Source organism: Passer domesticus, chromosome 8, assembly GCF_036417665.1.
Source record: "Passer domesticus isolate bPasDom1 chromosome 8, bPasDom1.hap1, whole genome shotgun sequence".
Lineage (NCBI taxonomy): Eukaryota > Metazoa > Chordata > Aves > Passeriformes > Passeridae > Passer > Passer domesticus.
In genome coordinates this window covers 38,310,534-38,336,857 of record NC_087481.1, presented here as the reverse complement: position 1 = coordinate 38,336,857, position 26,324 = coordinate 38,310,534, and the positions used below count along the sequence as shown (strand labels likewise).

Sequence of the window (26,324 nt, the reverse complement as noted above, 5' to 3'; positions counted from 1 at the left end):
GCTTACCAAAATATTTCAGAATTTCCAAAAAGTGTTTAAATTTGGACCTTAAGAGATGAAAATGCACTACCAGAAGAGAACTGAAAATAATATATTTTGTTTACTTAAACATGTCTTCTCATACTCTTTAATTTGGACTCTAAGTATATAATATTTTAAAAGTAACACAAAAATGATTATATAATTGGATATACCAGGATTTATTGCCAGCAGATGCAGTAAATTCTAGTAACCATATTGAGAATAGTGTAGTATAGGTTTGGTGATGTTTAGCTCAAGTTAACAGAATTTCTGAAGTCTCTAACTTCTTGACTAGGCAAAGGGGTGTGCTTTGGGTTTTATATATAGGAGGTTGAATATTTCTTAATCCAAATCAGTCTCCTGTGGGGAAAAAAATTGCAAAGAAAAGCATTTTTTATTTAGTCTTCTGAATATGGTCAGAGGACTCCAGCTGTTCCTGATACAGTGGTAAAATGCCATATTCAGGAACTGCTCCATGACAAGGATCTGAGTGCTTTGTGTTCCCAGTGTTCAGTGTCTAACTCCTCAGTTTTGTGCATCTACCTTGTCCCTCCTGCTGTGCAGAGACCTGTTTGTATCCCAGCCCTTCGAATGCTTCTGTGCCTTCTGTACTGCCTGCCTTTTTCGGCTGGGGACATAAGCACTCCTGAACCTGCCAGATTCCAGGACCTAGGGAAGAAACTTCTGGGAATGAGAGGTTTTTCCACCACTGAAGCTGTGGGAACAATGCTACTATTTTGGAAGCAGCAGTTTCAGTATCTTCTTGGAAGGAACAGTAGGAACAGGGGAGATCCAGCAGTAATGTATGGAAATGAAGGGCTAAGTGATGAGAGTTTAAAGCACCAAGAGTTTCCATACAGCTGCAGAAGAACTGGAGAAGACACAAGTGAGAGGGACCTCATCCGTGTCTGTAGTATCTGAGGGGAGAGCATCAAAGGGATGGAGGGATCCAGGCTCTTCTCTGTGGTGCTGCGCAACAGGACAAGAGGCAATGGGCAGAAACTGATGCACAGGAAATTCCACCTGAACACGAATAATAGCTTTAGTGTGCAGGTGACCGAGCACTGGAACAGCCCAGAGAGGCTCTGGAGCCTCCCTCGTTGGAGATACTCCATGAGCGTCTGGATGCAATCCTGCAATGTGCTCTGGGACCCTGCTTGAGCACAGATGACCCACTGTGATCCTTTCGAGCCTCGCCCATTCTGCGATTCCTTTAATCCCATCTGAATTACTCGAGACAATCATGAGGAGCGTTAGCTCCTTCCTTTGCTGTTTTTGCGGCGGAAGGAGCTGCCGGGCCGCGCGGAAGCTGAGGGGCGTTGCTCGGTGCCGCGGCCCGTCCTTGGCCCGGCGGGCGGCAGGGGCGGGCAGGCGGCTGCGCCTCAGGCCCCGCGCGGACATGGCGGCGCCCGCGTACCCGGCCTGGGTGACGCGCTGGGTGTCGGGGCAGTGGCGGAACAAGAAGCGGCCCCCGGCGCTCCGCCCGCCCCGGACACTGGCGCTGGCCGACAAGGTGGCGAACCGCCGGGAGCAGTCGACAGGTGAGCTGCCGGCGGCGGGGAGCGGTGGCCCGGGAGGGGCCGCGCTGCCGGCAGAGCTCGGCGGCGCCTTGTGCTCCGCAGGGCGAGAGGGGAGCGCCGGGCTGGGCCATGGAATTCCTTCTGTGGGAAGGATCGCTTCCTCACTCTGCAACCCTGAGTTTGGGTCGTATGTGAGTCAGACACGCTGCATCGTAGCATTGCCTTTACCTTAAAAATTCAGTCAGATGCTGGATGGCTGCAGCGATTTGCTTTCTGTTAGCAGCAACTTCTCTGCCCAAAGCAAAGCTGGGATTTTCAGTTAGGCATTTCCCCAATTTCTTTGGAGCTTTATGCACTGTGGAGGCTGTTTGCATGAAATCCCAAACACCTGAGATTCCTGCTTGTGTCTTTCCCTTCTAGAGGCAACGTGCATTACGGAGATGTCAGTAATGATGGCCTGCTGGAAACAGAATGACTTCAACGACGCGCCCTGTGCCGAGGAGATCAGGATGTTCTATGACTGCGTGGCAAAGGCAGAAGTAATTAAGGCCTCTTTTATGTTCTTAAAGGCTAGTAGTAGGGAAGGAGGAAGCCTCCAGTCATTTTTTGTGTGCGAGTAAGAGTAATGTTCTCTGAAGAATTTGATTGTGACCCATTTGAGCAACTAAGAGCAATGAAACTGGTGAAGAATCTAGAGGCTCCTACACGGAGGGGCTGACATAGCTGGGGTTGTTTAGTCTGGAAAAGAGGCTCAAGGGAGACCTTATTGCTCTTTACAATTACCATGTGGGGGTCAGCCTCTTGTCCCAGGTAGCTGGTAATGTGACAAGAGAACATAGCCTTGAGCTGTGCCAGGAGAGGTTCAGGCTGGACATCAGGAAGAACTTTTTCACTAAAAGGGCACAGAAGCATTGGAACAGGCTGGCCTGGCAGGTGGTGGTCACCATCCCTGGTGGCATTCAGTAAATGACTGGACGTGTCAGTGCCATGGTCTAATTGGCAAGGTGGCCATTGGTCAAAGGTTGGACTCAATCTTGGAGGTCTTTTCCAACCTGTTTCTGACTTTGAGGGCCAGACATTTTTGAAGAATAAATTTCATATTGCTTGAAAATTAGAGGTTTCTGATATTATTTATTAACATATTATAATAATACTATATGATAAGCTTGAAATAAAATAATTTTCAAAATAGACTAAAGGTAAGTATATGTACTAAACTTGTCCTTAAACTGGTTTCAGGTTTCCATTTTTTTCAGTAACAGTGTTGTCATTTAAATAGTTATTTATTGTTGCTGTTTGACAGCATAAGTAAAAAATTATCCACAGTTTATTTGGTAGATGACAAAGAATCAAACAAAGACAAAAAATAACAGAAAGTAAAAAGAAAAAATTGGGGTTGTTACCAGAAGTTTATGTCATTGTTAACTAAGAATATGGAAGGATATAATCTTCACAAGATGCTAGTCATTAATTGGTGTCATTTAAAGGTCATCAGCTTGTGATTATTGAGCCAAGAGCTATGGTAAGTGTTCCTTAAAGAAATAGCATCTTTCTAAAAGAAACATCCCTGTACAATTAGTAATAGTCTCTGGGAATGAGCATCAACTCTGCAAATAAGCAGCGGTAAATATTTTGAGTTTTTTTCTCTTTCAGAAAGAGCGCAAGAATCAAAATGAGGACACCTTGTCATCCAAGGGAAATTTGCCTTCAAGCAAAGTGAACAAGCTCCTGAAGAGGTTTCCTCAGATCACACGTTACGTATAATGTACCTTATGAAAGAGACTGTGGACAAGCAATTAACGTTGGGGTCTTGGTCAAAAAAAAGGAAAGTCGAGTTAAGTGATTTTTTGATTCAAGTAGTGCGTGGATCTTGACCCTGCTTTTGATTCCAGGGCAAAAACCACCCATCTTGAGTATCAGCTGATTCTGTTCACGAGACTCTTGGGTCTTGCAGTGTTAGGATTTCTGCGGTGTGTTGTCCAGCTTGCCTACCCAGGTCCTGTTAAATAAAACCTTCTAGGCATTCATGTAAATGCATTTCCTAACAGGGCATGACTTCTCCACGTGCAAGCTTCTTGCCCAGCTCTGGAGCTGCTGTCAAAAAGTGTTTGGGCTCAAACACTGAGCCAAGCTAAAATTAGTAATGATAGTAGTAATTGATGGTATGATGGTTCATACTCTTACATGAGTGTATTCACAATCTGGTGCCTCTTGAAATTTTTTAAATTTCCACTGCTGTAAAAAAAAGGCTGTAAAATTTACAAAAAATCTCCAGCAAAATACCTTGTTCATGCATAATACATTGGTAAGTATCAAATATAACTTTAACATGGAAGCTTGTGATTTAGCTTGTGATTTGCAGGTGGGACAAGTATGGTGCCACATAAGTTTGATTATTTTGTCTGTACTGTAATAAAGCAAGACTGGTGTTTGACTTGGGCAACTCAATCTACAACAAAATGTTTCATTGTTTTTTGGTTAAAAAAAAAAAACAAACTAAAAGGGGGAGAGAAAGTTAAAGCATGGATTGATAATTGAAATAATTTAATTCATTTCTAGTTTTGATTGTGGGGAGAGAGGGGTGGTTTCCACTGCAGTGCCACAAAACTGCAGGCAGGTTCTTGGGAACAGTACCTGATTGGGTTGAAAAATGCAGTGTCTTGGAGAACTGATGTTAGAACCATTTATATCAGTAATTCTTTTGGGTGTGTAGAAGCAGAATAAGAGGAGAGTCAGGCACTCACGTACTGTGTGGTTACCCATGGGTGGCTGTGGAGTTTGCTGGAGCTGAGTCCTCTGGAGTCCCAGGCTGATACCTGTTCATCACAAAAATTTTAGTCAGGTGCAGGCTTTCAAGTTACTGAAGCAACATTCTCTTAGCGGTTAATTACAGTGGCTCATTAGTGGATAATCCAGGGTAGCTTATTCTTTTGTTGGTATTATGACATAATTGGGTCTTTTAGAGGACTTGGGGTCAGCAAGAACACAATATCCACATCTGAGTTCAGGAAAGCACTTTGGTTCTGTGGAATTGTGCGTTTTCTGTCCAGAAGACATTGTTAAAAATAATGCTACTTGCTGTTCCTTCGTTTCTGGAGGATATAAACTAGATTGGGAGTGAGGAACTGATTCACCTCTGTTGATGGTGATTTTTCTTCATATTAAAACTTGGAATAAAAGTGTTATGCATGTCTTAAGATAGCACCTGTGCTGAATGTACCAAATTCTAGTGTCTGTGAGGAGCAGTCTTACATAAGAGGCTGTAACAGAGACACTTAATACCTTTTTCTATTTTTACTTTTGAAATTTTGCACAGCTCCCTCTAATCTGAACAGCTGTTTTTGCATTGCACTGCTTCATGGTGAGCTTCACAAATTCAGTTGTTTGGGGTTTTGTCTAACCTTTTATATGTCTACTGTAAGCTTGAAATTACTAAGCTAAGGTTTTCCAATCATTTTATTTGAGAGGAAGGAAGCAATGCTTTTGAGGTGCACCCAGGTTTTGCAGTGCTCCCTTTAAAAATACTTGAGCAATTCTTTTGCTTTTGTTGTAACCAAAAACCCTCCAGTTACTGATTGTCCTTGGCAATTTCAGCTGCTGGCCATTTTCTGCCTCTCACCATTAAGCTTGTATTAGTGTTTAAATGCATTCTGTGACATGCTCCTATTGAGGATCACTCCATTAATAGTTCATGTGTGTACCCACAGGGAACAACGCTGTTCTTTCTGACTTGGGGTTTGTACCACCTCATGATGCTGTTGCTGGGCAATAAGGAAAAATGTTCTGGTGTGGAACACACTGGTTAAGAACGTTGCTGCAGAGACCTGTATGTGATTGCGTGGTGAGGAAAGAATTAAACAAAAGCTGACTAGCTGTTCTACCCTCCTAAGTCGGATTTACAGGATTTAAGCAGATCTGCTGGAATTCCTTGATCTTATTCCTGTACCTTATAGCTTGACCATTATACCAGCTCTGGCTATGATTGCTGTTAACTACTCCTTTTAGGCTTTCATTGTGGAGGTGGCATTAATATTTCAGCTGGTCCTGATGAAGAGTTGTCCTGCCAGTTCAGGAGAAATAGGTTGAATTCCAGAGAGCCAGGGACATTTTACAAGATGGCATTTCTTGTTCAGAAGGGTCAGTACAGAAAAATTGGCAAAATCAAGACAGACTCTGTGAGGAATCATAGACTTCCTGTAATAGAACTATGCATATATGGGGTGAGAAGGACTACTGTTAAACAGTAGATTTAGATATTTACAGCTACTTCAAATTTCCCTATACAAGAAAGTTCAGAATGTTTTACCTTATCTGTAGATACATTACTGATCTAAACTGCTATAGTTATATTGGTATAATTCCCTTTTAGGTCTTCCTCTCCACCTTGGAGAGTAGTCATGAGAGGCTTTTGAGAATCTGAGATCCATCTCTCTCAAGGAATGTCATTACGTGTGTGAGAAAAACTAGGGGACTCTTGGTAAGAAGGAAATGGTTCCAAAACAGTACCTGCCAGAGAGGAGACAACTGCAAAACCCACTGTATCTTCCCAGTTCATTATTCTTCCAGAAAGCGAATACAGGCTTGGACTTCTGTTGCTTTTGGTGTACTGGTCTGTGTTTCCTTTAAAATTACTTTATCTATTAAATCACTTTTTTAAGGAAGACTTTGCCTTGACAGGGAAGCAACTTAGAAGGTAGCATGAGAGAAATCCAGTGCAGGCTTCTGCTAGAGGTGTTAAACCCTGTGTGTCAGAGGCCTGAACAGGGAGACTCTCATGGGATGGAGCTGTGAATGAGCATCAACAGCCTCTAGTAAGGAGCTAGTTTCTCTGAATGCTAATAGAATTTCTGTTCTTGTTTCCAGTATGTCCTTTCCTTGTGTGTTCAGTGGAGGAAGTGGTTCTAACACAGTCCCATATTTTTATTTTGTTCTGCTCCTTTGTGCTACTGCTGCCTGAGAGTTTAGTGGGATGTAGTATCTAAGCTATTTCCATCCCCTGCTGCCCTGATCGTCTGCCTCCCTGACTATGAGGATAGAGGAGATTTGCTCCTAATTAACTGAGTGTAATTCTTGGCCAAATCCACTCCAGAAACAGCTTCTTTTTACCACTTAGTGACTCCTGTAAAAGATCCAGCATGGAGAGAAATTTCCTTGCCTTTGATGAGTGACTGAGGATGAGGCAACACAAAAGTGTCACTTGAAGTGAGTAATGGGCAAAAGTGAAGGAAGAAAGAAAAGAGGCTTTTTGTCAAGTCAGTAGATTTTTAGCAGCCTGTTCCTTGTTTTTATGCTGAAGGTGTCTTTGGAAGTGCTACTCAGCAGACTTGGCCAGAAGTGAGCTCATTTCTAAAGGTGACCTTCATGTTTCATGCTGTAGAACACCACGAGTTCATTGCTCCAAAATCAGAATATAAGAAATGCCCATTAGACTGAGCAGAGAAGCAGCACAAGGAATGTGTAAAAAAGTATTTCCAAGACTGAACAGCTTCAAATTAACAAATTGCCTTCTTAGATTTAGCAGTATTTACAACTTGTAGCCTTGAAACCTAATTCCTATGAAGGACCAGCAAGTTGAAAACACTAAAAACCCCCATGGGATGGGATTGTTCATGGTAATACAATAATGATTAACCCTCTGGAAAGCATCCTAGCCAATTGAGAAAAAATATAGCCCAAGGTCAAGGAGACGCTTGATGGCAAAGTTCTGTGGTGGTAATACCCATGATGGCAAGACACAGGGCTGAAAATTGGGAGCACCCTGGAGAGGGCTGTGCCACCTGTGGATTTTCCGGGGGAGATCTGGAAGCTGCTTAATGCAGAGTTTGCTGGGTCCCATTTACCTGGGTTCAAATCTGAGGAGAGCTGACCTCGGGAAGCTGCAAGCTGCTAATCGAGGAGGCAGCGGTGGGGGGGATAAAGTCCAGATTCCTTCCAAGAAGTCTAATCTCTGGCAAATGTACGCGCACACGCCGTTGCCTTTCCCAGTTGTTGCTGGGGGCTTTGCAATAGGACGCAGCCCCAGCTCCTTGCCGTGCTGCAGCCTCTGTGCCTTGGGAAGAGGGGGAAAGGCAGCTGGGGAAGGAGCCTTGCAGGAGAGGAGAGGAGCGGAGCGGGCGCTGGCCCCGCCGCCGGGCACAAGGGGCGGGGAGGCGGAGGCTGGCGCTGCGAGCAGCGCGTACCTGGAGCACGGCAGGCTGTGGAGAGGAGGGGACAGCGGCGTGAGGAGAGGGCTGAGGGCTGTGCCCCACCGCTTGTGCTCGCCTCCGCCCGTCTTCCAGTGTGCTAGCGAAATTCGGGGACACGTTCTGTTCCCTTATTTCTCTCCTCTCTTCTTCCCCTTTCTGAAGAGAAGAATTAATGGGAAGAGATGGGGAGAGGAACGGGAAAGTGAAATTCTAAGATGCTGCGGGGAACTTTGATCCCTTTCCTCACATCCCTTTCCCTGCGCAGAAATGGAAAAGGCAGCCCGCTCCCCCCGGTGCGGAGCGGCTAGCGGGGGAAAGCAGAGCCTGGCAGCTGAACGAGAATGTGATGCTTGAAGAACCTTCTGCTCACTTTGTACGAGGGATGGAAATCTCCAAAATACTCGGGCTCCTGGTAGAGCTCTCAAGTCTGCTATCCTGTCTCAGATGTGTGGAGGTAAGAAAAGGTTGGTTTTCTATCTGCTTGTAAGTCACATGGCTCTTTTAATATCCTCACTGTAAGTGGATCTTGTTATTACTTAAATATGTTTCTTAGAGCATTTAGGCAGCTGTGGTCTCTGGGAAGGACTGGGGGCTTGGGGAGAGATTTGTTTCATTGTGCATGTAACTTCAGAAAAAGAAATAAACCAGGAAAGCAGAATACACAAGGGCTTGCAGATGCTTTGGCTTGGGTTTCCAGTGTTTCTCAGGCACTGCGGTGACCTTGGCAGGAAAGATCCTTTATTTCTGTTCTTTGCTGATTGTCTGTCTTGCTTGTGGACAGATGATTTATAGCTGCACAGACCTGGGACAATGCCTGCAGCATAGGCTGTTTGCACTGAATTTAATTGGTGGCGATGGTCAGCGTTGGGGTATTTTGGAAGCTGCTACAGAAACTGACAGAAACTAATTTTTCATTAGAAGGGAAGTTAATTACTTGGACCGAAGTACTTTTGTTTATGGTCCAAGAAGAGCAGGTTCAGTCTCTCATATATATCCTGTTATTAGTCTGACCCATCCTTGTATCACTGGCAGGCTTACATGTGTCTGCAGGTGTGCACTAAAAGCTAGGGACTGAGGGACCTGGATTGTGGTGCAGTCACAAAAGTGCAGCTTAGCTCACTTTCTACTCTCTGCAAATAGCTTTCAGATCCTCAGGTAAGTCCTTCAGTGTAGTTGGTCCAGAAACCCTTATGTGGGCTTGCAACAGCCTGATACATGCAGATAGATGAATTTTTTGCCTGAAAAGGGTTTTTCTGTGTATCTCTTGCACATATGAACCTGAGATCTGATCTGCTACTACTGAACTGTGTCAGGAGTTCGTCTTCCATATGCAGTATCCATTCTGACTTCTGGGAAGTGATGCTGGAGGTTGGCCATGGTTGTCAGCACCTTCTGGATCACATTCACAAGCTTGATTTGAAAATTATATCTGACATGAATAGGTGTTGTTCTTGTCAGGCTTCTGTGGGAATTACCTCTGCTAATTCCAGAAGTGGATTTGGTTTAATTCCAAATTTAACTGTTCCTATTTTCCAGGAAGAGGTGAAACTGAGAGAGGCAAAATTACTGCATTTTGAAGAAAACCACAACCATTACCAATAGCTAGTATCCTTTAGCTGCACATCTCTGCTCTGTGAATTACAACTCTTTCTTCATATTAAAGTATTAGAAATGTTCATTTAGAATGTTTTGAAACAAATTAAACTACAAGGAGCTAGCAGAAGCATGTACAGTTTCTTCTTTTCACTCTGAGTCTGTGAAGGTCTTATACTTGCTTGCCCATCATGTAGCGATGTTGAGTGCAGATCTCTATCTGTCAGCCTACAGTCCCATTACAACCACAAAAAGACCTGTCTGTAAGAGGAAATGCAGTTTTGGGGCCAGACAGGATGCTAGAATTCTGAGGACTTTGTTTCATATTTTTTGGTCTTGGCTTTTTAACCCCATTTCGATAATAACACCATAGGCCATATCATATTTTCAAGTATTAAAAACAAAATCCTCAAAAGGCTTGGATTTTCTTCCTTGGATGTTTCCCACTTTATACATGGATGTTTATTACCATTTTAACAGGTATTCTCAGGGCATCATCCTGTCACTCAAGTAGATAAATATCTGCTACTATAGCTGTAGATGACTTGCCCTATAAACAGTGAGAGAATGAGTAGTTATTATTTTTCTTACTGATAATAATGATTTTCCTCTAGATTTCCTTTACATAGGCATATCACTCAGACTTCCAACTCTGTTGATAAAAAATCAAGCAGAGCCCAGTAATGCAGTGCTTAGATCAAGGGTAAATCTCTGCAGGCCAGCAGCTATTAATTTTGTTGCAAGTGGACCGAGCTATGATTGTATTTGAAGAGGAGCAATGGGGAGACCAGGGGAGAGACTGGTTACTGGGGTGTGTTTGCCTGAAGCTGAGCTGCTTTTAGGACATGCCCATGTTTATTTCATTGGATAATCATCTCTGCTTTTGCTGTTTCTTTTCCCAGGCTTTCCTGGGATCCAAGCCCAACCAAAACCACTTGCAGAGTGCAGGTAAGAACAAGAAATTATTAATTCAGTCATTGGGCAGGCTCTTTCCTCCAGTGGTGATCTGAGACCATAGGCACGATAAACCACTGCTACCTGGCCTTCTTCCTTTCTCTTCATCACTTCTTCAATCTTTTCTCTTGTCCCAATGCCTGTTTATCTCCACCAACATTGCCAGACTACATCTGTTCCTTCATGTTGAATGCTCTTGCAGCTCCCTGCTCCTCCCACATGTTCTTTTCATTTAATCTCTTTCTTTGCCTTGTTCTTTTTTGCATGCTTACCTTTTCTCTGCTCTAATAACTACTGAATTCTCAGACACCCTCTCTGAGGGTCCCAATTGATGCCACACATATGATTTGTTTGCCAGGCATTGACTTCCAACTTCTTCTCATTTTTGTGCCTTGCATTTGACCTTCAGCTGTCACTTACCCCCTCTGGGCCTGACTGTGGCTAGAAGGCAAATGCCATGATGCAAAATTACTTTGTACCCTTGCTCTTTGCCCCAGGTGCAGAAGGGTTTTCTGAAAGTGTTGGCTTCTTTCTGTTTACTTAGTGAATAGAGCTGTAAAAGTCTCTTTCTCAGTCTACCCTTCCCATGTTATGGACTCTATAAAGTCCACAAAACCTGGGTGTTTTTTTCCCACTTCGTTATTTCAGTGCCATGAATGGAGAGTTTTCTCCTTTGTTAAGGACCATAATAAATTAATTATTGGGTATTTCTACACTGGATATTTTACATGGGCACTGAAACATTGGTACCTGCACTTCCCACAAAATAAATTCCCTTTCTCTTCCAATATATTAGCCAAGCTCAGATAAGTCAGTGATCTGCTCATGTGTATTAGGGAACATACATGCAATGAAATATAGTGTCATTTCCCACCTTCCTGCTTTGTACAGTTCTGCTCCAAAGTGAGTACATGTATTGCATGTACAGTAATGGGAACCAGTTCAAATTGTCACATTTGGGCCCTAAGTTAACACTCTTCAAAGGTCTGTCTAGTCAGTTCATTGGTTCAGATCAATTTGTGGTTTAGACAGTGAGTATTATGAATATTCTTTGAGTAGCACCTTGAAGAGCGATAGAGTTTGAATCAAGCAAGCAGCAGCTGAGACTGCAGACACCAGGGGTATTTCTCATAACCATGTTGTGTCCCATGTTGTCTGAGCTTTGGTGTGGTGCCTTAGGTGATGCTAACCCTCCCTTCCTGTGCCCAGCGCCCAGCGTGTGTGCTGTGGGCCCTCTCGGGTACTACAACGGCTCGCTGGCGGTCACCGAGGCCGGGGCACAGTGTCTCAGCTGGGCAGAGTTCCCTGATTACGTTCAGCAGTACCCAGACCGCGGCCTGGGGGACCACAACTTCTGCAGGAACCCAGACGGGGGAACGACGCCCTGGTGCTTCTACAGGCTTGTGTCAGGGGCCATCGGCTGGGCCAACTGTGACTGTAACCAAGGTAAGGGCTGTGCTGCCTCAGGGCTCAAGCCAGCCGTGTGTGCTGCACAGACTTGCAAGTGGCAGGTGGAACACCCTGTGAAAAAAGCACTGTACAAAGACTGTTCCAAATTGTTGAAATAATTAATACTAGAGGCTAGCCTGTGTGGGAGAAGAACGTCTGTATATAGTAGGGGGTGGATTTAAGCTGCTGTAGCTGTAATGCCTTGTATAGATGTTTTATTCTCATACAAGCAGACTTCTTTTTTTCTACTGCTAACTTATGCCACTTTGGAAACAGTTTCAGTTATGTAGAAACCAACCCACTTCTGCTCCTTTAGGGTCCACATCAGAGCATTCCTCATGTAACTGTAGCACTTCAAATATAAACTTCTTTAATATAAAATCTTCTGTGGCAAGGCAGGTCATAGGCTTGTGTTAAATTTCCTCCGTGCTGACAGAAGGACTACTGTTTACTTTGAGGCAAGCAAGGAGCTGAGCAATCTCAATGGATTGGCTGCTGTGCAGCATTCTTGAAAATGTCCTGTTTTCTGACCTTCCTTACTTTTCCTGCATTTTGCAGAACAGTTGAAACATCAGTTTAATAAATGAATTTATAGTCTTTTCCCTTGCTAGTGGATGTGCTTTCAAAGATGGCTTCATTAAAGGGAAGAATATAAGTGTAGTGGTGCTGTGTGCCTGCATTGAGGTGCTGCAGACAGGTGTGTCCTTCTGCAAGTAAATAACTGAGTGAGGAGATGTGCTTTCTAAACAGTGGTAAAAATTTTAGTGGGGTGGGAATTGAAAGGGTATTTACACTGGCACTTCCTTTTCTTAGAGAATTTAAAGAGGATTCATCTGTTGTTACTGAACATCTCACTGTAGCAACAGAGTCATGCAGGTGAAGCGGTTGATGGAAATAGATCAGTGGAGTTTCAGAAGTAATTAGATAGATTTATACACACCCTTTGAAGACAGCATGTAAAATCATCCCCATTCCACAGAAGGAGGATCCAAAAGCTTTTGAAGAAGCCAAATTTCCTGCTGGTGTTACCATGGATTTGAAAAGACCGTAATAACAACCATCCTCCCAAGCAGCCATTGCTGGAACTGGGAAGGTGCACATCCCACACTCTTTCATGCACATCACTTTAGTGCCAGCACAGGTAAAACAGGGATGAAAGAAGCCAAGTGCAGTTCAGCTCAGCTACATGCAAAGTCCAAGACTTGCTGGTCTGAACCTTCTATCAGCAGATAGCAGCTGGTTTTTGGTTGTTTTTTTTTCTCCTTTGGAAGGTGCTGTGCGGCTGGCTGAAGACAGTAGTGTGGAGCTGTACTTCAATGGACTCTGGGGTACCATCTGTGCTGACCACTGGACTGACTGGGATGCCAGTGTTGTCTGCAGGCAACTAGGTCTCAGGTGGGAACCTCAGTCTGGTTGTCAGAGGTACATACTCATGTGACTTTTGAAAGAGCAGCCTCTGTGGTTACAGTCCCTCTGGCACAGTGTGTTTGCTGGCAGAAAGGAGTTTGTTTTGTGGTGTGATTTCCCACTTACCAGGGTCCTTTTGTACTGTTTTCTTTCTGTGGCTATCCCCAACCCAATCAGCATTTGCAAGAATTTTTTCAAGCAATAGTTTTTGCTTCATGCTCCAGGCTGTGAAAAGTGAGACGTGAGATCACATTCCCTTTTTATGATCATCAGCTGGAGTTACTTTAGTGCTCTAACAGAAATTTTAGGAGTATGAACTCTCTTTGGGTATCTGGGATTTGGACATTCAAACTTCCAAACAGCAAGGAGATAAGGTCCACAGAGAGGGAAGGTGATTCAGATAGTTTGGTGTTTGAGTCTATTGATGGGTTTGTTCATTGCTTTCAAACAAGAGTGCCATTTCTGACTACACCAACTCCTCTGCTGTAGGTGGGCACATAAAAGGATTAGGAAGTGCTGTGTGCTTGCTTGTGCTCTCCCATTAGATTGTAAATGGGCACTCCTTTATGCACTTCAATTAACTGGGCACACCAGGATGTGAAATGCCACAACTGGACTGGAGAGTCACAACAGTGGAGGGAACTTGTAAATCAAGCCATGCTGTGGCATTTCATTGCTCTGTTGCATCCTCTGTACCAGTGAGATCGGCACAGCTGGGAAGAAGAGTCATTCTGGACCATGGCCTGTTCCCCTGCACCTGCAGTCAGCAAACTGCCATGGAGATGAGGAAGCCCTGCTGCAGTGTGGCTATCAGGAAGCTCTGTCAGGACCTTGTAACCAGGGGAGTGCTGTGGTAACTTGTGTTCCTCCAGAAGGTAAATCTCCAGGGAAAGATCTCAATCTCCCAAAGACGGCTGATGCTTATGACCACATCCCCTTTTTATCAAGCCAGGTTTTTGTCTGCAGGCAGAAAACTCCTGGTCACTACAGCAGCCAATTAAGGAGACAGCTCTGGACCAGCAGTACCCCACTCTGGGGGCTGCAGTCATGGGTTTTTGTGGGGGTCTAGAAGGGAGGATGTTACAAGAGAGCATCACAAGAGCTCCTCTAGTTAGAGAATGGTTCTACACCCTAAACTGCTGGATGTGCTTTGTCTCTGTCTTGTTCTGTTGTGCTCTCTTTCCCTTTCTTGAAGCACAGGTGTAGGTGCCCCACTTCGTATAGTTGGGGGGAAGGAGAGCTTTGAAGGGCGAGTGGAGGTTTACCATGATGGCAAGTGGGGAACCATCTGTGATGATCAGTGGGACGACCGGGATGCTGAAGTAGTCTGTAGACAGCTGGGACTCAGGTAATTTCCTTGCTGTCTGTCATGGAGTAGTAATAGAAGTAGGCAGAATGAAGAACATGAGAGCATGTCCCTTCATTGTCCCTTTACTGCCCTTCACAGCCCTTCCTATAGGAGATATACAGAAACCCTGGGAAACAGAATTCTGGATTGATCATCCTATGAAGGGATTTTGTACCCCACTCTTCTCAATTTTATGGGTTTGTGCTGTGTAAAAAAAAAAGAAAAGAAAAGAAAAAAGGTACATTCCTGACTCAGGATTGTTTGTGTTTACCCCTGTTCATCATTTTTGCATACATCCCGATACAAACCTTGTTGGCCTCAATGACAACTTGTAATGGTGATTTCCATATGTGAACTGCAGCTGCTTACTTGGTTAAGTTTAAACACATCTAGTTTCACTGGCTGCCCTTATCCTCTTCAGACAGGAAAGCAAGAGAAACCACCTCATTCTTCTGTGTACCATTCAATGCTTAACATGGGAGCTGTTGTATACTGAGCATTCTTGAAAATCACATCAGTACAGGATTATTTAAAATAGATTGTTCAAATCTGATATCCCTCAATCTTTAGGAGTTTTGCCTGTTATGAGATTGTAACTGAGACTGATGGTACGTCATTGTCTGCAGAAGTCTGAACTGTTTGTGTTGTAGTAACATTTTTGTTATTTGCTGGAAGGGCTCATTACAAACTTTCCAATAATGTATTTCAATTAACAGTTGGCAACTCCACTGTGTCAAAAATACAGATGATCTATGGGAACATAATGACTCAGCATAGGAGAGTCCCTGTGCAAGGCAGAATCTGAGCACACAAGACTGTGGCCTTCCTTACTGAGCATACATGTCTGTAATGTTTTACAGTGGGACCCCAAAAGCCTTGTCATGGGCTCACTATGGGCAGGGATCTGGCCCAATTCTGCTGGATGAAGTGCAGTGCTCAGGGAATGAACTCTCCCTTGATCAGTGCAAGAAGAGTGACTGGGGACAGCAAAACTGTGACCACATTGAAGATGCTGGGGTCTCCTGTGACCCTTTCACAGGTACAGATGTACAGCTCTGTCAGATGCAGTCGGTCTCACCTCCACATTACTCAGCTTGCTCAGCAGGTAAGCCCCTGGTTCAGGATCCTGCACAGCTTCCATATATGGCTCCCATAAGGGCTGCTGGATGTGGAGGCAGAGAGTTAGGGAATGGATCAGAGGCAGACTTGGTGGTGTTCCTACGGTTTTGCTCAGGTAGTGTGGAAAGGCTGAAATGAATCCTCCCCTGACAGATGGGTGTGTTTGGAAGCGATGTTTGTATTTTGAGTACCCACAGACATCTGTCTCTTTTGTTTCTTTCACTCGTGGGGGGTACAGAGACCTAGCCGTGGTGCACAGGCTGTTTCTTTTCTCCCCTGCTGAGGGCTGCCCCTTCTTTCTCCCACCCCCTGCAGAGGGCACTGTGCGGCTGGCTGGCGGCCGCAGCCCCAGCGAAGGCAGGGTGGAAGTTTACTACAATGGAGACTGGGGCACGGTGTGCGACGATGGCTGGACAGACCTCGGCGCCCAAGTGGTCTGCAGGCAGCTGGGCTTCAGGTAGGACTGAGAGTGTGCAGTGTCTGTGCTTCCTAATTTCAAGGATTAGATTCCATCACCCTTCACTGGGATAGGCTGGATCTTAATCCTTCAACGCTGTCTTTGTTAGAAGGCTTATTACCATTATACAACTTATGAAAGAAAGATTAATAGGTATCCACATCCTTTCCAAAGAGCAAAAATAAATCTATAATTTCTTGCCTCAGCCTGTTTTGAAAGCAGATAACAGGCTTAATACTGTCCTTATGAACCCCTCAGCAAAGTCCGAGAATCTTTTTTAATGCTCCTTAAATTTGCTCTGTCACTTCTGCTCTGTCAGTAAAAGGATATCACCTATCTGCTCCAAATGTATCACCCTCAATAGCTGAACAAAGACCATTAGGGCAAAAAAGAGTAGTAATAGGGATTTTCAGCCCATTGCTGAGCTGTCATCCCTTCAGGTAGGAGTTTGGGAAAGATTTAAAATCAGGATACTCTTGGCTTTGAGCTAGTAAAATGGGGTTATGTGGATTTTTTTAACATGATTAGGGTCTTTTAAAATTTCAACTTTATAGATGAAAGAAAGACTGTAATAAATTATTTCCTTTGAGTTCAGCTACATATTATCTTTTAGAGCCTCAAAGTTTGCAGCTTTCTGCAGTTCAATTCCAGGTAGCTGTTTCCTATAAAAAGAAGTAGAATTACTTAAATGTCAACATTTTTGATGCCTCCTGCCAGCCCCTCCTCAAACTGATGTACCTGCTATAACTGCAAAGCAGCCTCTGCTGGCCCTCTGTGCTTTTGACCGTGCCTTTGACCAAACACGAGAAAATGGACTGGTCTGAGAGGCCCCTCTGAAAACCGAAGCTGGCGGGATGTGAGGGTGCTTGGTTGTCACACTCTGTGTCCACTGAGTGGTTTAGGTCAGGAGGCCACCAGTACCATAGTTAAGTGGGGGAGTTTCTCTTTGGATCTGAGCTTTGGTCCTTCTGTGGCACTTAGAGTTTCAATGTTATTTTCTGTTTCCTTCCTCTAGTGGTCCTGCTGCTCTGGCCTCTGAAGGAGACTATGCTGCTGGCCAAGGCTTCATCTTACTGGATGATGTGGCATGTGTGGGGACAGAGCTGTCTCTCCTGGACTGTCCCCACAGCAACTGGGGGCAGCATGACTGCTCCCATGCTGAGGATCTGGGAGTCCGCTGTTCCCCAGAAAGCAACACAGTCATGGATGGCAGCCTGGGTAACTCACCTTGCTCTTGCCCTGAACAGTGGGAAAGTTTCACCTTCTGGTCTATTCCCTTGGAAGCTCTGGCAGATGTGGGAGTTTTCCCTGTGCTGTTTCAACAAGAGGTCTGCTTTTTGAGGAGGAATGAGCCCTGGCTGAGTTGGGGCAGAACCACAAATCTGTGGCTCCACCAGACCTACTATCAGACCAGCATATAAATGGAAACTGGAGAGAGTTTTATTGGCAGTCTCTGAAACAAACCTCAGGGTCTGAGGGACAGTGGCTGCCTTTGTGTGCCATTGCTCAAGGGAACCCTTCAACTAGACCTTTTAGGAAACTTGGGTGTGGTTACATTAGTGCCACATCTTGCCAAGACAGGAAGATTTCAGATGCAAGGGGTTGCTGTTTGCACTCCTTTGTGTGGATGGCAAAATTCTAATTCAAATTGTGAAAGTATTTCAAGTTAGTATAATTTCTTTATTTATATAATGCCTCATGCTCTCCCCTTTCCTTACTACAGGAGACTTTTCCAGTTTGTCAGACATTTGTTAGTGAAATAGTTGGCATCCAACATTTTTGTTTTTCCTGGATGTAGAACCCTTCTCTTGCTTAGAATCATGTAGTAGTTTTACAATTCAATGGATTTTTTTTCCCAGGCATGTTTAAGCTTGTCGAACTCTTGGCTTAGGAGTTAATAACTTTCTTTCTGTTCTTGTTCTCCTCTTTACTCAGCTTTCAGAGTATGATCCACTTATGATTTCCAGTATGTATTAAATAAATTAGTATGTATATAGTCTTCTGATTCAGCACAGAGGTAACATGTCTTCATATAGACACACTTCTTTCTTTTTTTTTTCTTCACCCCCCCCTTTTTTTTTTCTTTTTGTTTTAAGCTTACTGATATCTGGGATTAATAATTTTCCATAGAACCCAAGTTCTGGACACCTGACCCCTCTGGTTATTTGGATTGCAGCAGCCCATGTGTTTTGTCCTTCAGGGCCTCCCGTGCGGCTGGTGGATGGAGAGAGCAGCAAGGAGGGCCGGGTTGAGGTATTGCTGAACGGGCAGTGGGGCAGTGTCTGTGACGATGACTGGACAGACAGAGATGCTGCAGTGGTTTGCAGGCAACTGGGATTTAGGTAAGAACTGTGCTACAGGCATCTTCCAGGCAGAAACAGCTCTCAGGAGCACTTCTGGACTTGTTTCTGGGGGCTTAGTTTTGGAACAGCCAGATATGCTTGAGGGAGTAGGTTGCTCTTCTCATTCTACTACTGTCTGTGTGTGGAGTGACGCATAAATATTATTCCACTTAAAATGCACTGGTGCCTCAGGTTCACTTGGCTCCTGCTCACTGCAGATTAGCCACCTTCTCTCTAATTGCAGTGGTACAGCAAAAGCCAGGGCAATGGCTTATTTTGGTGAAGGCCATGGGCCCATCCATCTGGACAACATAGAATGCAGTGGCATAGAGCACACCCTGGGGCAATGTGCCACACCTGACACCAGGATTCACAGCTGCTGGCACAGTGAGGATGCTGGGGTGATCTGTGACTATGTGGAAGAAAAGATCCAAGATATCAGGAGAACAGGTGACATTCCTATTTCTTCTATGCAGGAATCTGGAGCTCTGGTTTAGAATTTCTGCATGCTTTTGTGGTTTTTCCCTGTCATTCTTGTCTTCGGCTGAAACTTCACCTACAAAATAAGCATGTCCTGTCCTGCAGCTCCTATGTTTTTCTTGTTTTCAATGTATCTTCTTAGAAGCACAGTGTGTTCCAAATTAGTCTGAGGAGCTCCACCCATGTCAGGCCTTTGAGACTGCAGAATTTCCCCACAGCCAAGTCACCATATACTTCCTTAGAACAGCACCCATAAGCAACCTTTGGGGTTTAGAGTACTGAGGAAGTATAAGTATAGGTCCCGCTCTTGGCGTGAGACTACAGAGACTTCAGGTAATCACCTCCAGTGAAATTAAGGAAACCTGGGGGATCAAATGTTCTATGAATTCCATAGGCACAGCACAACACAGTCAATTACCTTGAGGATTAATACCCTCAGAGAAGCTGAATGGCATTTGGCTCTGTGACAGCAATGCTGATACTTAAGGTGAAGGTCTCTACCCAGCGGCTCTAACTTTGCCATGCAGGTCCAGAGTCTGGTGTGTGTGGGATGCGCCTGCTTCATCGTCGCAAGAAAAGGATCATAGGTGGAAACAAGTCTCTGAGGTACTACTTTGTAATTGCTGAGTCAGACTGGTTCCAGCTTTCCTTCAGGCTCTGGAAATAGCCTGGCAGATGCTGACTACATTAATGCATTTTCACTGGTGATTTTTGAACTTGGTTTAAACCAGTATCTAGGGAAGAATGCAAGCCAGCTGAGCTCAGATGAGACAGTGGATGGGAAAAGAGGAAAATGGCTCCCAGGTGTGTGAGACCACTTATTCCCATTTGTTCTTCAGAGGCAGTTGGCCATGGCAGGCCTCACTGCGGCTGAAGGGTTTTCGTCGAGATACTCGTCTGCTGTGCGGAGCAACGCTGATCAGCAGCTGCTGGGTGGTGACTGCAGCCCACTGCTTCAAAAGGTGTGTTTGGGAGTGGGGAGCCCCAAGGAATACTCAATGATGGACAAGATAACCTCATACAAATTTATCCTCCTAGCCCAGTGGAACTACACGAGCAAAGTTTCTAAAGATCTTCAGGTTGTGATGTGTGATCTTGGGGTACTTATGGAGACAACTCAGTACAGACTTGCTTTTTCCCTCACTGCTTACATCTGGCCTCTTAACTCTGAGGCTTTACAGCGTAAAGGGAAACAGCATTTTGACATTTTAAGTGCTTTAAGGAATTGTGAACAGGTTGGTTCACAAGCCTGTTGCAACTATATTAATAATTTTTATCGGAACAAAAGCTCTGTGCCTGGTAGACAGTGATTTGGGACACCAAATCTGCTAAAGAGGTCCCACAGTCCTGCAGCTGGAATTGTTTTACCACTGTGGTGTGAGGAGGTGGTTCAGTCTCATAGCAACTGAGACTTGTGTAAGTCTGCTTTCCTTTAGCAGGAGTATTGAGATCTTGAGTCTGATTTTCTCCAGGTTTGGTGTTGATGTGCGGCGCTACCTCCTGCGCGTGGGCGATTACCACACAGGTGTGAAGGATGAGTTTGAGAGGGAGCTGCCTGTGGAGCGGATTGTCCTCCACAGGAACTACTGGGCTGGCAGCAATGATAATGACATAGCCCTGGTCCGGATGCGGGGCAGAGAAGGGCACTGTCTCTCCTTCAATCACCACGTTCTGCCCGTCTGCCTGCCTGACAGGAGAGAGAGGTCTGACATCAACAGGCAAGCCTGCATCATCTCTGGCTGGGGAGACACAGGTGAGTGGTGGGGCTTTGAGAGGCAAGAGAGGTGAGGAAGTTTGCCTTCAGAAGCCTATGTGGGCAATTAATTTATGTCAATTCAAGGCTATGTTCTCACTGCTCCCATTGTCTGTGCCAGTACATGGTGCTAAGGAATAGGAAGAATAGGAAGATGAGCTGGGTTTTGTGCTCATTTGTGTGCATTTTCATCTGATTTTGAGTCTTATTGAGTCTGCTCAAAATTGGTGAAAGCTTTGGTTTCCATAGCATCCCTCTGAAGCTGTGGGAGAGACCAATGCTGCCATCTGGCCACAGTCCTCTCTTTCTTCCTATTTCTACACATGTGTTTGCCCACAGCAGACCCCTAAGGGAGCAGCCTGTGCAGAGCTGCTATACCAAGCCTGTGAGAGGCCTCCATGTTTCCATGGCCTGTCTTCTTCATGGTACTGTCAAAGTGAAGTGAGAGCTTAGAGACAGAAGGAGCTCTCAGTGATAAATCTCTCTTGGTCTACCTTGCTTAATCTCCATGTGTATTTCTGCAAGGACAGATGGACTCTGAGTCTGGTTTCTGCCCTGGGTTCAAGACAGCCTGGACCTGTCCCCTTTGAGCATATGTGAAGTGAAGCTTCCTAGATAAAAGGGAGCATGGAGGCCTTTCTGGGGCTGCTATGACTGGAGAAAAGCCATACGTTTAGAAAGGTTTCTTGCCAAAAGCCCCAGGAGCTCATCTGCTGATTCTGGACTTGCCCATCCTCCTCAGCTGTTTCCCCAGCTATTACCGCAGCTTTTAACTGCAAGTACATATCTGCCTTTGGAGTCCAGTTGTGCCAGTTGCACGTGTCACTTCAGGATGTTTGGGGTGGATCAAGGAGCAACTTAGCCATGTAACTACCTTAAGTTGTACTGGAGCTTAGTGGCTAGAATCCTTCCCACGCACCAAACGCTGCTTTCTCAATGAGGAGCAGTTACCTACTACCTTGTGAACTTACATAAACCTTGGGCACAGAGAGGTCATACTCTAATATAGCATATTAGCCTTATGTTCTGAGCAACCCTGGGCTAATAAAGAGATGGGATCAAATAAACTCAAGTCTGGCCAAAGATGAAGGGAATTCCCTTTGAATAATATTTGAATGCCTCTGAAACTTCTCTGAGGATTGAGAACTTAACATATACTACTACATTTATTTTCTTGAGAAAACACTGTCCTTGCTTTTCTGAGGAGGAAATTGAGATTTGGAGAGGTGAGATAAATTGAACAAGGTTCAAGTTACTTGTTGACAGACTCAGGAGTAAGACTCATCCTTTGATCTAACCTTTTTCTACAACCCTCTTCCCCACATCTTTGATCTTAGAGCTCTTTTTTTGTGGTCTGGCTTGGCCTCACTGTTTTCTGAAGTTCTTGTGGTTTCAGAGATGCTGAGCTCAGCCTATTTCTGTGCTGCAGACTTGACAAGAAATGTGTAGGTGTCTGGTTGCACTGTTGCACCAGGTCACTACTGTTGCCTGTATGTGAATCAGTCTGGCTGGTCTGTTTTATTCCAGGGAAGTCCTATTCCAGAACCCTGCTGCAGGGGGTGGTGCCCCTACTCCCACGGGAAGACTGTGAGGCTCGTTACGGGCAGAAGTTCACCAACCGCATGATTTGTGCTGGGAACCTCTCTGAAGATAAACGGGTGGACAGCTGTCAGGGTGACAGTGGAGGGCCACTCATGTGTCAGAGATCAAATGGACGCTGGATCATTTTGGGCATCACTTCCTGGGGGTATGGCTGTGGTCGGAAGGATTCGCCCGGTGTGTACACAAAGGTCAGCAAATTCGTACCCTGGATCAAGAAAGTGACCAAGCTGAAATGAAAATGACTGAGCCCTTGGAATTTCAGCACGTGGTCCTTTTGCCCTGCAGCAGCAGAAGGCTGTGGCTTCTGGTCTGTGACTGATGGAGATTTTGACATTGGACATTGGCAAGAGATTTTAATGTAGAATTGGAAGGAAAACAGTTATGACTGATTCTTTCAAGTCTTTGGTTTCACTTTAGTCTGTAATCTGTAAGCAGAGAAAGCAGGTGCACAGTGGTAACAATGATCAGTATATGTTGCTCTAAATATCTGAATCCTTTAATGCAATCACACTTATTCCTTTGCCCTGGCACACAGAAATGGTAGAAGTAGAGAGATACCTACTGCTGCAAATCTATTCATGGTTGTATGTTTGGACAGTTGAAACATGCTACAAGGAGAGGTGAGATGCTTGGAAGATGGCACTAGGTGCTGGCATAGTGGAAATCTTCAGATTTTTTTTCATAACAGCTCTCTTCAGTTCCAGGAATCAGAAGATTTGACCTGAGTTGAGGAACAGACCAACAGCTGGGTTTTTTAGCTTCCCTGATATGTCTCTAGGGGGAACCTTTTCTCTTCTGAATAGTAGGTCTGCTCCCAGAGGATCCTTTTCAAGTGTCTGCCTAGACTAAGAGATGCTTGTTCCTCCTGCTGTAATCCTTTGTCGCATTTCCAGCTGCCAGATGCTGTGGTTTTATTGCTGCTTTTTTGCTATAGTAGTTTGTGTGTGTGGTTGGGCTTTTTTTTACTTCCCCTAAATAGCATCTTCTAGCATCAGTTGGTGTGAGAGGCAGTAGCTTTCTTGCCCTCATGATTACTATGAAGAACTTAAAAGTGGCTGAATAGACATGTCATTTTTCTTAAATCCAAATGCAATGTTAATCTCAAACATTGAATCATGATTTAACAGCACTGTGGGGACTTCCTACTGGTCTCTTATTCATCATAGTTAATAGCTGCCCTTTGTTTGTGCTGCTAGTCTTTAGTATTTCTGTGTTCACAGTTTTCCATGAAACATGGAATTACTCCTGGCGTATAGATACACCTCAAGCAAATTACACACTCCTTGTGAAAAACAGTAAGTGTGCTGCTAAGCATCCCACTTTGGTGAAGTGTGTCCTATTCTTGAGACCTCTGGGCATGCTTCCTTTTTTCTCTTCTTTGCACTCTTTCTCTTTCCATTGCTCTCAGTGGGAGTAAACTGGATTAACTCGAGGGTATGCAAGCACTATTATCAAGCTGTAGTTCTCAGCCTGAACAGATACAATGCTGAGAGAAAGCAGGAGTTACTGAATATTACAATTTCTTCCTTCTGTTTCAATCCAAACAAATGAACAGAATTCCTTCTTATGCCTTAAGCACTTTTTAAACTTAATATATTATTCTTGAGTAGTAAAAAAATATAAGTAGACAGAAGGGCTAAGTGCCTTAATAACTGTGCAGTGCAGCATCTTCTCACTGTGTACAGATAAAGCAGAGAGGAGACAGGTCTGTGCAGGAGGAGGAGTAAAAAGCTTTGATGTATAACCAAGGGCTTAAATGTGGAGGATTAATACAGAATGGGACACGTGGAACTTGTGCCAGATGTGCATGTTTTGGGTAAGCAGTAACTGGGTCAGGCACTGACCTGCTGTCTGAAAGGTTTGCACTCAGGGCATTGAGGTGTTCAGTATCTAGATATTACCAATGCAAGAACAGAAGGCAGAGCACAGTCTCTGGATTAGCAATGTCAAATTACAGGGCAAGTGGTGACAGAATCCTAGAAATTGCCTTGGATTCAAGAAGTACTGATTGCCTAAAGCTTTAATTTGTCTTCTATAAATTAGCTTAATGTAGAGGTGCTGACCTGACTAGGTGGCTGATTTTTGTGTGTGAAGGCTAAACTCTATAGTTTCATTTACCCTATCCAGGTATTATAGGATAGTTGGATTACCAGTGTTGCAATGCACTTTTCTAAAATCCTGCTTGCAAACTTTATTTTAATGGCGAATTGTTAGAATTTTTAAAACATGCAATGTCAGGAACCCTGCAAACTGGCCTTTGAGACAAATCTGATCTGTTTGTGCCTCTTCTCGAGGTGCTGAATGTCTTCAGCAGAGCTTTGTGCTGATAACCCTGTTTAAAATGCCAGACTTGTTCCCTTGGCACCACTGTGCTTGGCTCCAATGGCCAAGTTGTCCTATGGCTCCTGGAAGAGTCTCTAAAATGCAAGCTGCAGACTGCTCCTTATCTCCCAGGCATTAAAATGCCAAGAGGACTGAGGGAAATTATGTCACAGACCTCTCATCTTGTGGGGGATTAAATGCCAAGTTCTGTACTGGCAGGAGCAGTACCTGTCTGGGAAAAATGGAGGGATTTGACTTTTACCTTCAGCTTCCCCTAAGCCAGCATACTACAGCAGCTCAAATGGAGTTTCTGTGCCTTGAATGCTGCCACAGCTCTAGTTTAAGCTGATTTGATCTTTCAGTTTATACCCATAACCCCAACAGGGATAGAAACACCCAAAGGATGACACTGTGAGGTTATTTCCCTAACCTTACTTAGCAAGTGGCCATTCAGGAGTTGGCATAAATTACCATGTAACACAAGTGAGATGTGGGCCTGGCATTGTCTTCTGAAATTCCCATGTTCTAGTTTTAAATATTTCTTTCTCCTAGATCTTGTCACTATGAAAGCTGTGAGAATCCTTGTAATTACACCCTTTGAGTCCTGCATGAGCCAGGAGGAGGGAAGGAAGTATCCAATCTCTTTTGCCTGCTTTTATACCTTGCTGGTGCTGTAGGTGAGCCTGTCAGTACTCTCCTACATTGACCAGGCCTGTTTCAGGACACAGCTGTTGCTCTTCACTGTTTAACCTGGGACTGTGGCCCAAACCAAACTCATGTGCTTTGCCACTGAGGCTTGCCTGGTTGGATGAACAGCACGCAGTCACCCTAGGACTGTATTTTGTAATGTTGGACAGCAGCAGATGTTTCAAAGGATAGTATGTGTGAGTTGTGCTGAACAAGTTTTAACAACCTTTCTTTCTGGGGAATTTTGTTCTTGACCCATTTAAATTAATTACTTGCATTACTATTATCTTATTATAATAGCAATGCAAGTAATATTATTATAATATTATCATTAAAAATGGAAGTACAAATACTTGATCCTCTAGGTGCTGTACAAACACTGTGCACTATTCTTTTGTCATTCTTTTTTTTTTCCCTAAAGTGTAAGATTTTCTATTCCTAACTTTTAAAACCTATTTAATGTAACCAGCTTATCTTCCATATAAATGTTTAAATTTTTTTATTTTAATCTAACTAAGCTTTCAATCCTAGTATTTTCTGGCAATGAAAACCATTATAATTTTATTCTCCATAGCACATAATTTCTTTTTATGGTTCCGGAATTAATTGCCTTTTGTTTTCATTAAGTACCATCTGTCCTTGTGTTCTCAGCCACGAGAGGAAATAAGGGGCCTGGCTTTATATTCTCTGTTATACATTTTTCTAGAGATAATTCCTTTTCTAAGGCTGTGGCTTCTCTGTCTCTCTTCAATCCAAACTGTCAAGGTGTCTCATAACATGCTGACTGTCTCTCTGTCTTCTCTTTCTGATGGATCTTTAAACTTTGGTAAACAACTGAATGCACTTTGCCAGGGGAGGCTGTATCCCCTGCTGATTATTTGAGTACAGTTTTCTATAGCAGGCAATTCTGTAAGTGATTTCAGTGCTGTGTCTGTATGCTGGAGCTAGTTTTAAACTTGCTAGTGTGGTCTTGGTGGCAGCCTTGCTTCAAGGGGATGAAAACCCGGTGAGGTTAGCTCCCCATGTGTCACAGGTAGGTGCAGCAGTCCCACCAAGCTCACAGAAATTGTTGTAGGTCTGTCTGA

At 44.3% G+C, this 26,324-nt stretch overlaps 2 protein-coding genes and 1 long non-coding RNA gene across 5 annotated transcripts in view; 2 read left to right on the top strand and 1 right to left on the bottom strand.

The window, feature by feature from the left end:
- Positions 1-1,349: 1,349 nt before the first annotated feature.
- On the top strand, positions 1,350-4,001 carry CHCHD1 (coiled-coil-helix-coiled-coil-helix domain containing 1). Its single transcript, XM_064430530.1, has 3 exons — positions 1,350-1,562; positions 1,962-2,080; positions 3,195-4,001. Exons 1-3 carry the CDS (start codon positions 1,421-1,423, stop codon positions 3,303-3,305), a joined length of 372 nt encoding a protein of 123 aa, XP_064286600.1. The 5' UTR covers positions 1,350-1,420; the 3' UTR covers positions 3,306-4,001.
- Positions 3,655-26,324, bottom strand: part of LOC135306478 (uncharacterized) — a 30,355-nt gene continuing 7,685 nt past the window's right edge. The window contains exons 3-4 of one of the 3 annotated variants that reach the window (XR_010367289.1): positions 7,382-14,493; positions 3,655-4,357 (exon numbers count right to left, since the gene is read on the bottom strand). This is a non-coding gene — a long non-coding RNA (uncharacterized LOC135306478). The remainder of the gene's footprint in view (positions 4,358-7,381; positions 14,494-26,324) is intronic. The other 2 variants (XR_010367291.1, XR_010367288.1) reach the window with 2 other exon arrangements.
- Positions 6,944-25,344, top strand: LOC135306474 (neurotrypsin-like). The gene is made up of 16 exons (XM_064430528.1): positions 6,944-7,006; positions 7,992-8,180; positions 10,222-10,267; positions 11,483-11,719; positions 12,994-13,117; positions 13,829-14,004; positions 14,330-14,477; positions 15,338-15,516; positions 15,912-16,053; positions 17,069-17,271; positions 18,254-18,395; positions 18,640-18,845; positions 19,403-19,481; positions 19,715-19,837; positions 20,348-20,628; positions 22,156-25,344. Exons 1-16 carry the CDS (start codon positions 6,959-6,961, stop codon positions 22,464-22,466), a joined length of 2,634 nt encoding a protein of 877 aa, XP_064286598.1. The 5' UTR covers positions 6,944-6,958; the 3' UTR covers positions 22,467-25,344.

Coding starts and splice junctions, on each gene's coding strand:
- CHCHD1 (XM_064430530.1), top strand. CDS start 1,421: ATGGCGGCGCCCGCGTACCCGGCCTGGGTGACGCGCTGGGTGTCGGGG. Junction 1,563..1,961: donor CCGCCGGGAGCAGTCGACAG/GTGAGCTGCCGG, acceptor TTTCCCTTCTAG/AGGCAACGTGCATTACGGAG. Junction 2,081..3,194: donor ACTGCGTGGCAAAGGCAGAA/GTAATTAAGGCC, acceptor TTTCTCTTTCAG/AAAGAGCGCAAGAATCAAAA.
- LOC135306474 (XM_064430528.1), top strand. CDS start 6,959: ATGCCCATTAGACTGAGCAGAGAAGCAGCACAAGGAATGTGTAAAAAA. Junction 7,007..7,991: donor CACAAGGAATGTGTAAAAAA/GTATTTCCAAGA, acceptor TTCCCTGCGCAG/AAATGGAAAAGGCAGCCCGC. Junction 15,517..15,911: donor CTCCTGTGACCCTTTCACAG/GTACAGATGTAC, acceptor CACCCCCTGCAG/AGGGCACTGTGCGGCTGGCT.